Source organism: Sciurus carolinensis, chromosome 2, assembly GCF_902686445.1.
Source record: "Sciurus carolinensis chromosome 2, mSciCar1.2, whole genome shotgun sequence".
NCBI classification, from domain to species: domain Eukaryota; kingdom Metazoa; phylum Chordata; class Mammalia; order Rodentia; family Sciuridae; genus Sciurus; species Sciurus carolinensis.
In genome coordinates this window covers 60,561,565-60,576,311 of record NC_062214.1, presented here as the reverse complement: position 1 = coordinate 60,576,311, position 14,747 = coordinate 60,561,565, and the positions used below count along the sequence as shown (strand labels likewise).

General features: G+C 42.8%; 1 protein-coding gene and 1 non-coding gene across 2 annotated transcripts in view; both read right to left on the bottom strand.

The window, feature by feature from the left end:
- The window catches only part of St8sia2 (ST8 alpha-N-acetyl-neuraminide alpha-2,8-sialyltransferase 2), a 66,500-nt gene that overhangs the window by 30,683 nt on the left and 21,070 nt on the right, over positions 1-14,747 (bottom strand). Inside the window, exon 2 of the mRNA XM_047541121.1 lies at positions 2,770-2,832. Within this exon, the coding sequence (XP_047397077.1) occupies positions 2,770-2,832 (63 nt within the window). The remainder of the gene's footprint in view (positions 1-2,769; positions 2,833-14,747) is intronic.
- Positions 13,383-13,522, bottom strand: LOC124978558 (small nucleolar RNA U109). Its single transcript, XR_007107530.1, has one exon. It is a non-coding gene; the product is annotated as a small nucleolar RNA U109 (small nucleolar RNA).

Here is a 14,747-nt window from a genome sequence, read left to right as displayed (position 1 = left end):
GTCTAAACCAAACATCTCTGTCCTCTGCGTTTATCTTGGAACAGTCAAGTTAAAAGAGATGAAATCCTGTTAGTGAACTCTAAACCCAATGTTTCATTTTCCGTTTTTGCAGGTAGAGAAGAAATTCACGTAGAGGTGTATATTGTCTCCTGCACTCCTCCCACTCACCCACCTCCATTCCTCAATAATCCTGTCTCCTCTGGCTGCTACTACTTGTCTCAGATTCAAATATATGTAACATTGCAGAGGACAGACAATGAAAGCAGATGGACTTCTAGCATGCAGTCTTAAAGGAGTCTACAAGAGGAAACAGAAAAGCTGACCCTTTGGAATTCTTACTGTTTTCATGAAAGAAAGCAAAGAGTAGGGTGGAAAGACTTCATAAGCTGTGTGACTATAGGTAAATCACTTTACCTCCCTGAGCCATAGTTTCTCTGTTTATGGAAAGAGAGTGTAGAAGAGGAAACTACCCAGCCTTGAGGTCCTAGAGTTCTAAAAGGACCCCTGGCTGCCATCTGTGAGGCTCGGGGAAGAGCTGGTATGGCTGCATCCTTTTGGTACTGCCTATTTCTGTGGCTGCAGGCAGGGGGAGTAACCTTGGGAATATGAGTTCAGCAGTTATATACCAAGACCCTAAGGTCTTACACTAAATGCTATAATGTTTGTGATAAGGACTTGTTAGGACAAGCTAAAGGGCTTGCTGATGCTCTCATCAGTGACCAGTGACCAGGACCTGGTATCTCATGGCTTTAGGTAGATTCAATCTTTAGTGATGCTCCCCAGAAATTGGGGCATATTGTGGGGCCCAGTCTTGCTTAGGAAAGAAGCACCTGCAGAGGTAGGCATTTACAGAGGCTTGCAGAGGGGATCTGTTCAGAAACTTCCAGAAAGGCTTTCCAGACTTCTCTTAGATACAAGGTGGCAGACGCAGGAAAGGGAAAGGTATAACTACTGGCCTGGAGAGCAGCCAAATCCCATTTCTGTCCCTACCTTCTAGTGTAACCTTGAATGGGATCTTACACAACTAGTGGTGGTCTTACTGCACTTAATGGACCCTGGATCTGTTACTACCCTGCTAGAAGACTTGGGAAAGTCACTTTGGGTTCCTGGCCTCTGCCTTGTTACCTGTATCACAAGGGATGGATCAGATATCTCCAGGGACTGCCTCTGTGAGGAGGTTTCAAATGCTCTGTGTTGCACAAACATGGCTGGACTCCAGAGTGGAAATATCCCACTTTAGTGAATGTGCCCTCCTGTGCCCAGTACTCTCCCTGATCCCCCACGTGACACTTGTGGTGCATTTCAGCCTTAAGCTGCTTCACTTCCCAACTCCCGAACTTCACCCTCAGTCACCATCTTCTGATGTCACAACACACCCATAGTGATAATAAAAAGCATCGATGGAGTGTCTTCAAAGACTCTTCCATTCAGTAGTTTTAATCCCTCCAAGGAGGTATTGCATTATTGTTCTATTTGCATGGCAAGCTGAGGTGCAGAAGGTGAAACTACCTGCCTGGGACCCTAGCTAGCTGAATCAGGGGCTGAATCCAGGGCTACCTGGCTCCCAAGACAGTTCCCACTTCTCCCACTTGGGCAGACTGAGACTCCCCAAGTTATCATGGGGACTTGGGCTTGAGGGGCAGGATCTTCTTTCTCCCATAAGGGGGCATCTTTTCACAGTAGAACAGAGAGGAATTTAGGGACATATGGCCTTGCCCTTATTTCTATAATATTTACATTTTAACCATAAGATAAGCTTAATTTATAGCTCCAAGTGGTCAAGAGGTCATTGGAGATCTAGAAACAATGATGTCAAGGACAAAAGGGGCAATTTGTCAAGTCAGTCACACAGGGTCAGCAACAGATGTACTTGATAGGTCTCTTATGGTCAAAAGACCCAAGAAAAATATGGAAAGGCAAGTAACAAACTGTCTTCTGAATAATATAACTTCCCATTCCCAGCATGAACAAAATAAGACATTTAGAAAGCAAAACAAGGACTTCACTTCAACTAGTGGCCTTTGTTTTTGTCAAGAAATTTGGCACTTGCCTTCATTGCTCCTTCAGCTTGGGCTTGCAAGACTGAAGGTCAGAGCTATGGGGCACTTGTCATTGGTGGGGACTTAGAAGTGCAGTGCAACCACAGCCAGTGGCAAAGTTGGGTCTGTTGGCTTGCAAAGTATTTGCATGCTCCCCTGCATCAATCTGTCTCCTAGCCAAGCTCTGTCCCCAAGGCTTCCAGTCTAGCATCATTGCATCATATAAGGTAATAAAGTTCTTTCAGAATTTAGAGTGCACATTCAATGATCAGGGTTAACATTACTGAGCTGATTCCCTACATATTTTAAGAGGTCTCAGCAAAGTTCTTGAAAGTGTTATTTCCATCTTAACCTCCTGGACAACCCATCTACCACAATGAAATTGGGTTAAAGTCTTGGCTTCCTTCAGGGTCTCCACCACTCAGCAAAAATGCAAGTTTCAAGTAAGTTCATTGGTGGCCCAAGCTCTACAAAGTAGGTGGGCTCTTTTCCAGAAAGTAACTCTTAGCCATCTGTGTTTTCCATCTCTACAGACTCTGGACCTTGGACCATTTCATGTGATCTTTCATCGACAGCTCCCCCCCAAAAGTGATTAGGGAAATGCAAAACCAAAGTGAAATGAAACAGATCTATTTGCTAAGTAAGAAGGGCACCATCCAGCAAAGAGGAGAAGCAGATTAATAGCTGCCTTACAGCAAAAACAAATGAACACAAAATCTAATTTACAAACCTATTAGATTTGCTATGTAAGCTGTTCACAGCTGATCTGATTGTACCTCTGCCTCCAGAATTCCTGCAAGACAAAGGAAATGCATTATTTATAAACCCAGTTCTTCCTTGAAAAGCCCTCTTCAATCACCAGGAGACCCCACAGCTCACCTGGAGGGCTACAGAGGGAGAATGAGATCTCACACTGGACTCTCCAGAGTGGGCAGTGTCCTGGTCCCAGCCATAGCCCAGGGGAGTGGGCCTCCCAGCTCCTCCCTTGCTTCCCACTTGAACCCTTAGAATTAGAACCAAAGTTCCCATTTGAGATTCCCATTTGAGTCTGGAAATAAACCCCATTGGGACTAGTCTCCCCTAGGTAATCCCACAGGAGAGCAAGATTCAGCATGACTCAGTGTCTGTTTTAACATGACTTAGTGTTTGCTCTGGCATGACTTGGCATCTACTCTAGCACTACTAAGCATGCCTCAACACCTGCTTTAACATGACTGCGTCTGTTTTAACATGACTCAACACTACTCAGTCTTTACTGTCTTCGACTTTCACTCACACGTGGTAAGATGTCTACCACATTCTCTCCAAACTTGAGACACCAGAAGTTCAACAGAGGTAGCAAGATCAACTCAACAGTGCCTCTATAACGAACTGTGATCACAATTTGCCTTAGCAGGATAAATAATATTATCCTTGTAGGAGGTGGGGGGCAGGAGGCAGGTGGAGAATGGAGTCCTTTATTCTTTCCTTTGGTGGCTAAGGTTTTGGAGTAAAAGCCCCTTTCTAAGCCCCTTTCTAAGCCCCTTTCTAGTCCCACCTTCTATTTAGCTCTGTCAAATTCCATTGCCTGACACTTTCGTCCTGCTTGGCTATCAGGCAGGTGCAGGGTAGATGAATGTATGTACCCCCGGGACCCCATTTTTTGTCCTGCATGTGTTTTAGAAAAGTTGTACATGAGATTAGTTATTTTTAATATTTAAAAATATTTCCTACAGAGTGTGTGGTTTGGGGAAATACTTTGTCGTTTCCTCATTTTTTCAAGTTCTAGTTAGCTTTTCATTTAAGGTGTTGGTGTGCTCCAAAGAAACATTTAAAACCCCTGGGAAGTCATGCATTTGTAGGAACTCTGTGATTAAATGAAAATTCTTTGGGGCAAAGTTATGGTCTATCCACACTGATTTTAAGTCTGAATTTTTCTAGCTGTTTTCCTTAGTGTACTTACAGATATGTCACTGTGTGTGTGTGTGTGTGTGTGTGTGTGTGTGTGTGTGTGTGTGTTTACATATGCATGTATTTTCTGGACATACTGAAACGTCTTTTCAACATTATTTGGCAACAAGGCAACATACTTCCATTTCACAGTCAGAGGACTAGACAACAGGAATAGTGTTAGGACTCATTAGTGTCTTATCCTGGTGTCCCTTTGGGTTTTAAATTTTATCCCTCTGAATCTAGTTCTCAAGGACACAGTACCATTTTAATTTAATGGCTGCTACTTAGTTTTTTTGTCCCTCTCCATTAACCCTTCGGAGGCAGAGCTCTGTCAACTTGGAGTCAGGGAATGTCCAGTTAGCTCTAGTCCTTTAGAGTCCGCTCAGCTTTGCTGGGTGTGCTGCTGGGTTACCATCCTTTCACATCCCCCACCCTAACTCCAGCCCTCAAAATCAGCCCTCCTTGTGGGTAGGGACAACCTGCTAGGTCAGATATCAAGCTGAGCATAATTAAAAGCACAGTAATAGCCCAAGTCTAAAGAAAGATTAACGAGGCAAGAGAGATGGCCCAGAAAAGCTACATCTAAGAATTGATGTGTGATTAAAAAAGTCATTGTCAAAGAGAATTCTAATAACTGGTTTGGAGTAGTTGGTTAACAATCTGGAAGTGCGATGGGAGGAAGTCAGTTTGGCACCCTTCTCTACACAGCAAAACAAGCTTCAAATGGGTTTAACCAGTGTTTCCCAAACTTCAGTGATTCCCACTTCCTTATCACCGGTTTTCCATATTTATCACCCGCACACTATCAACTACTTAAGTTTTAAAATTGACTCATCTTTAAAAACTTGCCCTTATCCTAAATAGTTCCATCTGGGAAACATGGGTTTGATATCATGATTACATACACATTTAAAAAAGAAACCATTAAACCAAAACCATTAAACCAAAAATATTTACCATGGAATTCCTAAAATCATCTACATTATCACAGGGAGTACCAGGAGTACTTCCACACCCTTTTACCAGTGCAGAGTGTGGTTTCCAACCACACCTCTATTAATATTTGGGTCAGGATGTATCTTTTTTCGGTGGGGTTGGGGCTGGGGGCACTATCTGTATGCTGTAGGATACTTGGCAGTATCCCCAGCTCATCCACTGCGTACCATGAGCAGCCCATGTTGTGACAATGAAAATTACCTCCACGCTCCACCATGTCCCCGGGACCGTGGGGAAACTGCCTCAAGTTGAGGACCTTTCCTCAGACTTCTGTTTTCTATCTGGTACCTCTCAGAAGATGTATTCCCCCATTCCACCCTGCTGGCCAGCTTACCCATAGCACCATTCCATGCTGACCCCCAAACTCAGCCCTGCACCTCCCTGAAAACCATCCTGATTTTCAGTTTTCAGTTACCGTCCCTTTCTCCTCCCTGAGTACTCCGTTCTGTTACGGCATTTGTCACCTTGCTTTCATATTTAACTATTTCACAACCCACAGATTTAAAGAAATCCTGTCCTTTACACAGTCTAAATGCAACCTCTTGCAGTTGAGAGAGTACTGGGAAGGCCTGGGTTTGTGTCCCTGTGTCAGCTGCCTGGGCTGCTCCACCCACAGTGTAAGCCACTGGAGGGTAGCCATTGACCATGTCTCTTATTTTTTGTATTCTGATGCTTTGACATCTGGGGCCTTGCTGATCCTAGAGTGACTGCCAGGGCTAACCAAGTCCTAGAAACAGTAAAGGACTCACCTGGGAGTGTGTCCTTCCAATAAAACCTTAAACCAGTGCCTATACCCCCACCAACTCATTTATTGAGCTCTCTTTCATGGCCACTATTCTCCTTCTTTAATCACCCCCAGGCAAGATATCAGGCAACTAGGAACAGCCCCTACACCCTAGAACCCATAAGAATTATTCCAACTAGCCAAACCTAAGCCTGCTTCCCCTGCCTTGCCCATTTGTTTCTTCCTATGGAAACCTCAGTAAAAGCTCTTGTGAGTTCTCCCCTCTTTCTCTGCCTCCTGATCTACCCTGGTCTTCCCCATGTGCCCCCCACCATGACTTGGTATGATGTGCCCCTCCTCCTGGGTTCCTGGAGTACAACAAACCATTTTTATCAATGGCAGTCATCTCTTGATCTATTGGCCTTCCCACACTTAAATAATAATGACACCTATATTAAAATGAGCTGGGACCCTATCACTTTTGTAGCTTTGCACAATGCACATGGCCTGGCCCAATTGGGGTTCTGGGAATCTAGTTAAACTTCAACATTAAGTGAGACCTTTCTACAGTCCTCCCTGAAGTTTGCATCTCTGTTCCAATATGTCCATGATGTCTGTGCTGTTATCATAGGATGGGGAAGACCATATTTCAAAGAAAGACTGCAGAAGTTTGGTTCTAGAATGAATCACATGACTTGACAAGGGACTTGGTTTTTTCTAATTAGAATTTGTCTCAAATGTTATTAAAATAAGCTGCTACCTGCTTGGTTGAGTGACAGAAGATGATCAGGTGAGAAAAATTTGCTAAAGATAATTCGCAAAGTGCTGAAATCATAGAAGCATAGATGCTTAGATCATCCAAATGAGAAAATATATGGGAAAGCATTTTGCACACTATAAAGAACTCCATAAAACAAGGTCTAATATTAGTAATAACAACTGTCCATTTGACCCTTCTACAATATTTTCAGCAATAGTGATGACAGAGGTTGACCACTTTAAAGGTCTCCATTTTATAAAGTCAATTTCTTTCCCATCCCAGACGTGATATCCCCTCCTAGTAGAGTATATACTGTACACTAAGGCAATAAATAAGGACGGTATAAAAACAAAAACACAACATTAAGCACAGCTGGATCTATTTTGTGAAAAGCAATTAGCAAACCTGAAAACTGGTTAGCCTCTTCATCTGAGCCCAATTATTTTCAAAATTTTTATTTTGCATGTTACCATTTTAATTACAAATTCTAGGTGTATGCATTTGTGGGGTACAATGTGTTTTTCTCATCCAAGTGCATCAAGCCTGGCGTGTGCAGCAAGGTAAAGCCACCCACCATCTTGCTGTGTTAGAGTTCCCCACGTTTGCAGTCTCTCACTAGAGAGTCGGGCTCAGAAAATGCACTTTCAGGAGCTGACGGCTTTAATTAAGAGTCTGGACCCAACTTAAACACTTGATTAGTCTTGAGAGTAGATTAAACTAAAGCACAATTCACGGATTTGCAGATGGTTATTCCTTCACATTTTGGGAAGATACTGAATGCTTTTTTTCTAATTCATGCATAAAAACCACTGGAGTTCCTGCCTGTGGAGATGCCAGACACACTACATGTCCCCATGGACATGTGATAAGGATAAAAGTGAGGAAAAGGATGATTTGGGGTGAGTCCATGAACAAGGCTAGGGTTAGGAGTTATATTTTGTTTTAAAGAGTTTGTCCCCCAGTTTCTTATTGTGGTAAAATACACATAAAATTTACCATTGTAGTTTTTTTTTTTTTTTTTCAGTACTGGGGATTGAACCCAGGGTGTCCCAGCCCTTTTAAATTTTGAGGCAAGGGTCTCACTAAGTTGCTGAGGTTCTTGCTAAATTGCCAAGGCTGATCTTGAACTTGTGATCCTCCTGCCTTAGCTTCCTGAGCTGCTGGGATTGCAGGCGGGCACCACCATGCCTGGCTCCATTCTAACCATGTTTGAGTGCACAGTTGAGTGGTATAAATACATCCACATTGTGCGGCCATCACCATCATCCACCTCCAGAACTTTTTCATTATCCAAACAGAAACTCTGAACTCATCAAACAACTCTCCGCTCCCAGTTATCTCAATTCCACTCTAGCCTTACCTTTATGAATGTGCTTATTTTAGATATTTTATATGAGTAGACTCACAGAATATACGTCCTTCTGTATCTGGTTTCTTTCACTTAATGTCACACTTTCAAGTTCATCCACGTAGCTTGAATCAGAAGCCTGGCATTTGATGAGACAGGTCTAGGAAGCAAAACATCATATTCTTTGGAGGGTAAAGCACCCCCCACTCCCTGCAGGTTGGTCCAGAGCTAAGGACCTTCTGCCCAGAGTTTATCTAACTAGAAGCTTTCTGAATTTGTTGCCAGCAAATTGAGTTCTGCCACCCATCTCCTCCTCCTTCTGAGGAGTTGCCTGCACTTGCTCAGAAGATCAAGAGGCCTCATCTTTGAATGATCCGGTGTGGATCCTCACCAGGAGACTGGCAATGATAATTCATTGCCTACTGTAGTGGGAGGCAGTTGGCATGAGTCCTCCCCTGTTCTCTTCATAGTTCCTTTTGAGATAATCGCTGACTCCCTGGGTATGATCAACACTAATGGAAACTTTATTCCAAACTTGCCAGTCATCCTGGTCCAAGAATTCTTCAGTAGTTACTGCTGAATAGTCTTTGATGGAGACCTTGTACTTTTCTACTAGGTGGGGTATGATGTTGTGACTGCTGGGGTGATTAGGAGACCTGAAGTTCAAGGTCTACTTCCCAAACTCTAAGACCTGGAGGATACTGTGTCCATGCCATTCACCACCTTAAGTGTAGCTGTCTCTGCCAGTCATGTTCCGTGGCACCCGAGACTCTGCATCCTCTAGGGGAGGTATTGGTTAACTTTTCTTTTAAAGAGTCAAACAGTAAGTATTTTAGCCTTTTATGAGCCAAGGGGAAAACTGAAGATACTATGCATGTCCTTAAGTAACAAGAGGGAAACATTTCCACAAATGTTTTATGGATGATATTAAAAATATAATAATAATTCTATTTTTTTCATACATGAAAGATTTCATTAGGTTTATAATGAGAAGAATGCAATTTCCTTTTTTGTGGGGTAAGAATTTGATAGTTGGGGTTCCAAGTTGGTGTTCCTGTCATGATGATGGAAATGTGGTCTCAATCTTCTGCTAAGCCTTCCTTTGATTTGGAGACACTGTTATCTTCCCTCCTATGAACTCTCTAGAATGTGTTATCCAAATTTCTTTTGGAACTTATGTTTTACCTTTATGGTGTTGAGACCCTTTCACATGGGAATGTAGGTTAATAGAACAAGCTCTGAGATAAGATGCTCTGAGTCTGAATTTTGCCTAAATAAATTATTAGTTGATAATATTAGATTATTATTTACCCTATCTGGAAGCTTACATTCGTTTATTCATCTATAGAATGAGCAACAATATCTACTTCCCAGGGTTGTTGGAAAGATTACATGAGCTAATAAATGCAAAAATCTAGAAATGGTTGGTTGTACAACATGTTGTAAATTACTAGATATTAAAATTCTTCTTCTTCTTCTTCTTTTTTTTTTTTTTTTTCATTTTTGCCTTGAGGACCATAACAGGGAGCTGGCTGGGTTTGACCTAGGAGCCACAGAACATTGTTTATCCCCTTTCTAGAATGTGAGGAGCAATATGCTCCTTGTGCTCCTTATAGGAGTTATGTTAGCCATATTTCCCCTTCAGGACATCCTATGGTTAAGCACGGCTTTCCTGAAGTCTCAGTTCCAATAGGGAGGACCATGAGCTCCTGTACTGACAGCTCATTATCAATAGGAGAACCATCATGGAGAAGACTGAAAGCTGGAACTGGCTGGTCACTTCTGCATTGCCAAAGGACCCAGCATGATAGCACAGGGCCCCCCTTGCAATGGCATTCAGTTTTACAGGGAGCAAGTGACACTTGTAGCATGCTGTTTGCACTAAGTTTAGATTTAATATCTGTGCTACCCATGCCAGTTCTCTCCTCCAGTTCCAAACATGCAACTTCTTGCCCATCAGGTTAGGCCTAACAGCTTTACTGCCATGCACAAAAGAATTTGGGACAGTGTCTCCTATATTGCAAGTCATACCCTTGTGCTGACACTCTTGAACCTCACAGATATTAAGGCATTGCTGGCCATGGCAGCTCCTGAGATGAGTGTAGATTTCAATCTTGACAGTGGTGTCTCCATGATAGTTGAAATCTCTGGCCCTGGGCTTTGGAGGGTACTGCAGGGGTCAATAGGGATTGTTAAGTCAGCAAGCTCATGCTGTCTTTCATACCACTGAACTCTCCTTATTGACTGCTCAGCACTTTTCTTGCTATCCCTTCTTTTTCATTTAAATACTAGCTTGATTTGATTTGTCTGTTTGCTTTGATTTTACCAAACCTTTGCTTGCTAATCAGCTTTCATTGGTGTACAAAAAGGTACAGTTCATTCCCAGCTCTCTCCTTTGCTCAACTTCAGAAAACATCCCCTAGAACCTTGGGCTTTGATTATGTTCCAGCCAATTTTCCTAGTCTTTACATAAAAGTACTTATAGGCATCTGCACATCAAAATGCAAGTAAACAAGTCACTTGGATGCCAAGAATTTCCTATCATGCTTATTCCTGATCCTTCCTCTTTCTCATCATGAAACTGTGGGTCACCTATAACCAGAGGGGCCACAATATAATTTTTTATCCAAATGAGAACACTTTCAGAGTAAATGGAGGTACTGACCAGGGAAGATACATTAGCTGGGGCTATTAATTCACATGAGACTTGCCATCCAATTTATATTCTTGTCTCTTACAAAGGAGACAGACTATATACATACATTGAAGATAATGCTGCATTATATAATCCCTACCATTCAAAGACCCAGAAGTCAAAAGAGTTAAAACTCAAAGGTGATACATATTTATGCTGTTGGTTGAACTGGAGCTGGTGAAAAGCTGGAAGAGAAGACTTCTTATAAGGTTGATCATGGTCACAGAGCCTTTTCTGAGTCCTGCTCTACGGTGAGCCAGGGCCTATTGTCCTGCCATGGTGTCCTGGTCCTAACCTGAGACAGATGTTCCCTACACTCAGCTACTACTGTTCCATATATTCGACTTCCCCACCAACACCAGAGACTGCAACCAAGCATAGGTCCAGGGTCCTGTTCATCTCAGTATTGCCACAAAAGCATATTTCCTGCACAGTCCATGTGCTCTAGAGAGGGTTACAAAATGAAGTCAAGTCAAAAAAGTTGAAGGTTTCCCTCTGATGTAGAAAGAGGATTCAACCTTCTGGAAACATGCCTTAGAGGGGACTGAGGGAAAGTCCAGCCACCCACTGCTCACCCACCCACACCGGGCAATCTCCAGATCCAGGACCTTTGTACCAGCTGTTCCCTCTCTGTGGAATATTTGTCCCACAGATAATCCCATGGAATGCTCTCTTCCTTCAAATCTTTGTGCAAATGTCGCTTTGTGGTGGTGGGGCTTCCCAGACTCTCATTTTAAAATAGCCTCTATGCAGTCCTGACCCCTGTGGCTCTCCTTTCTGCCCACTGCCCACTGGCCAGACTTGCAGCTCTGATCTTCTCATAACTATACTCATTTATTAAAGGCATTGTCAGACTCTGCCACTGGAATGTAAGCTCCATGATGAATGCATGTACCTGTCTTGTGACTGCCATCTCCAGTGTTGGGCACAGTGCCTCTGGGGGTCAATAAATATTTGTTAATAGGACTCAGCCTCCCGCCTTTCTCTTGCTACAATGGAGGCACCAGCTGTCCTGTCCTCTCATCCAACGCAAGTGCCTGCCTTTGTTCTGAATTATGTCCCATTTTGCCTTTTGAGACTCTTCTATTGACTACATCTTCTCTCTTCCATATATTCAACAGCTTTCTTTAGCTATGTAATAATTCTAATATTTACCCTGGGACCAATGTAACTTGGGCTACATTAGTAGGCTCCACACATTTTACATTAGTTCATTTGTACCTTGCAGTAGCACTGTGAGAAAGGAATAATTATCCATTTCTACCTGAGAATTAACTGAGATTCAGGGCAGGTGAAAAACTTGCCTAGGCCCACAGAGCCACTGAGAAGGTCCACCAGGATTTGCACCCAGTAGGCTGATAGAAGAGCCTAGCTATTAATTATTAAGCCTGTTGCTGGCTCACATCCAGTAGCATTTAAATATATTTGCAAAATCTTATCTTGATTTTAAGCAATAATAATAAATACTAATCATAATACTAATATTAATTATCATTAATGTGGGAATAATAATATTCCCCTTAGTTATTTCTCTCTCTCACTAGCATTTTTGAAAAATGTCTACACTAGCTGTATCTTCACTCCACCCTTTACTTGTTCCTCTCCAATCTGATTTGTGTCCCCATCACTCTATCCAATGAGCTCTCATATAACCCCTCTGCAATGGCATTTCCAGCTGCTGTCTTATTTGAACCCCATCAGCATTTGGCAATGGTGGCCACTTCCTTCTTCCTGGATAGAGTATCCAGGTTCTCTGGGTGTGGTATGCACCTTCTCCCTGGCTCACCACGTGGCCCTGGGCAGATCTTCTCCACTCTAGGAGTAGGGAGGCGAATCCCTGGTGGGAATGCTCTGGAGGAAACCTGCTATTGTGAAGAGACACGATGACAATCTTAAGGAAGGGATAGGTTGAGTTTGCAGGGCATCAAGATTCCTTCTGTTTCAGAAATCCATTATTGTAAATCACCTTTTCTTAGCATTTTAAAGCTCCTCTTACAATGAAATAAAATCCCTCTTTGATTCTTAGAGTAGAATAAGAATCCCTGGCAGGAGTTTTCACAATTAAAAATCTTGGTTTTCTTTATAACCAGTAAGATTTTGTTCAGCATTATCTTTAATGATTTTTCTTATAAAATGACAGTTTAATAAAATTTCCAAATAGGAAACATTGTCATAAATTTATATGTATTTCCAAACTAAGTAAAACCTGCCACCAAGGTATACTTCTGGAGAGTGTTGCCTCTATAAACCCAGGTGACAATTCTTATTTGAGACAAGCATGTGAACAAAACTCTGCCCTAGAAGGAGATGTAGATTCCAACAGACCAATTAAAAATATCCATGACTTCATTCACTTGAGCCCTACCATATGCCAGGCACTGTGCCAGAGGTCTGATATATTAGTGTTCTGATTTCTTATTCTGTTTTATAGACAATACACTCAAGGCTCAAAAAGGTTCTGGGATTTTCCCAGGGTCACCCATGTAATCCCACAGAGCAGGGATTCAGATGGTGACCCAAAGGTGGCCAAACCTCATGTGCCTGCAGAAGGCTGCCCCTGCACCTGCCCTTCACCTGCTGCAGGTAAGAATTTAATAGACAGTAAAGGAGGTTCCAGAGAATCAAGAGGAAGCAAAGGTTACTCAACAAATAAGTTGTGAAACAGTTGGTTAGCTAATTGAGAAAACATTCAAGTTAAGACTCTCTATTTACAGCACACCAATAAGTTTAAAACATGGCCCAGCCATTAAAAGCTATGCTTTGGAACAGTGTCATGTGAAAATGAATTCAATCTTCCATTGCCCAGTTATTTAGCCTCCATTATTGACAGTCACTGGGCCTCTTGCTACTGATGCAGCATTAACCTCGACTGTCATTTTCCCCTTTTTTATTGTAAAAGAAATATACTACCACAAAAACCTTAACTGAAAGGTTGGCAGCCCTGAGAACTTCTCATCTCATTCATGTTGCATGGCACAAATAAATCCGTGCTCTTTCAAGAGACGCAGAATGCCTGTCCAACTTGCCATGCTCTGCTCTTGAACCTGCCTGGCAGGGACTTGAAAGGCCTCTGCGTTCAACCTGGCTTTCTTCCTTCCCTTTTGTTCCCTTCTTGATGGACCTGCATTCAGACACAGCATCGCTATTAACGTCAGCTGCAGTCTTTCATGAGAAAATTCCTGGAGGGTACCTGGGCTGGAGAAAACTCTGAAGTTGCTTTTCTTTCAGGTGTTTGATGTGGCTCCTTCACGACCCTGGCTGATCCTAGGGAAATGGCCACTTGTTCTGCTCTGGTTGCCATCATGGTCACTATTCAGGAAGACTCAATGTCAGAAAGGAGGATGAGCAGGACCATCAGTTAGTAGATTGGAGTTCTGGCTCCTGATGGGCTCCAGTTTTACTGCTCTGGATTCTCTTGATCCAGACCTTGCTGTAGGACTAAAATGAGATTCCCAAGACAGATGCTGTTATGGTTTGGCTATGAAGTACCCTCCCCCCAAATCTCCTGGGTCAATGCAGGAATGTTCGACAGTGAAATGACTGGATTGTGAGAGCTGTAATCTAATCAGTTCATCCCAGTTTAAAAGAATTGACTGGATGGTAACTGCAGGCAGATGAGGCATGGCTGGAGAAGGTGGGTCACTTGGAGTATGCCCTGGAAGGGTGCATCTTTCTGAGGCCCCTTCACTCTTTTCTCTCTCTCTCTTTCTCTTTCTCTCTCTCTCTCTCTCTCTCTCTCTCTCTCTCTCTCTCCTTTCTGGTCAGCCATGAACACAGCAGCATGCCTTTCCTCCATAATGTTCTTTCTTACTTGGAGTCAACCATGAATTGAACCTTTGAACCATGAGCAAAATAAACTTCCCCCTCTAAGTTGTTCTTCTCAGGTATTTTGATCACAGACACACAAAGTTGACTGACACAGATGTGCATGTTACTTGTAGTGTTGTCGAAGGTGACACTACCGCACAAACAAACCAGTTACTGCTGTGGGGACTGACAAGTCCTCTTGGAACAGCTGTCCCTAGGGAGGGTGCTTTTCAACAGTGCAGACAGTTAGGGAGACATCAGAAGTCAGGGAGTAAAGAAAATGGTGAGGGTTAACCATGGTAAAACCATGCTTCCTGATGCTCTGTCTTCTCAGATGGTGTGCTGGGGACTCTGCCTAGAAGGGAGGTCTGCCAGAGAATAATCATGTACATTTTCTTTTCTTCACATGAGAGGCATATCTGAAAGTCACATGACTGAGAGATGGG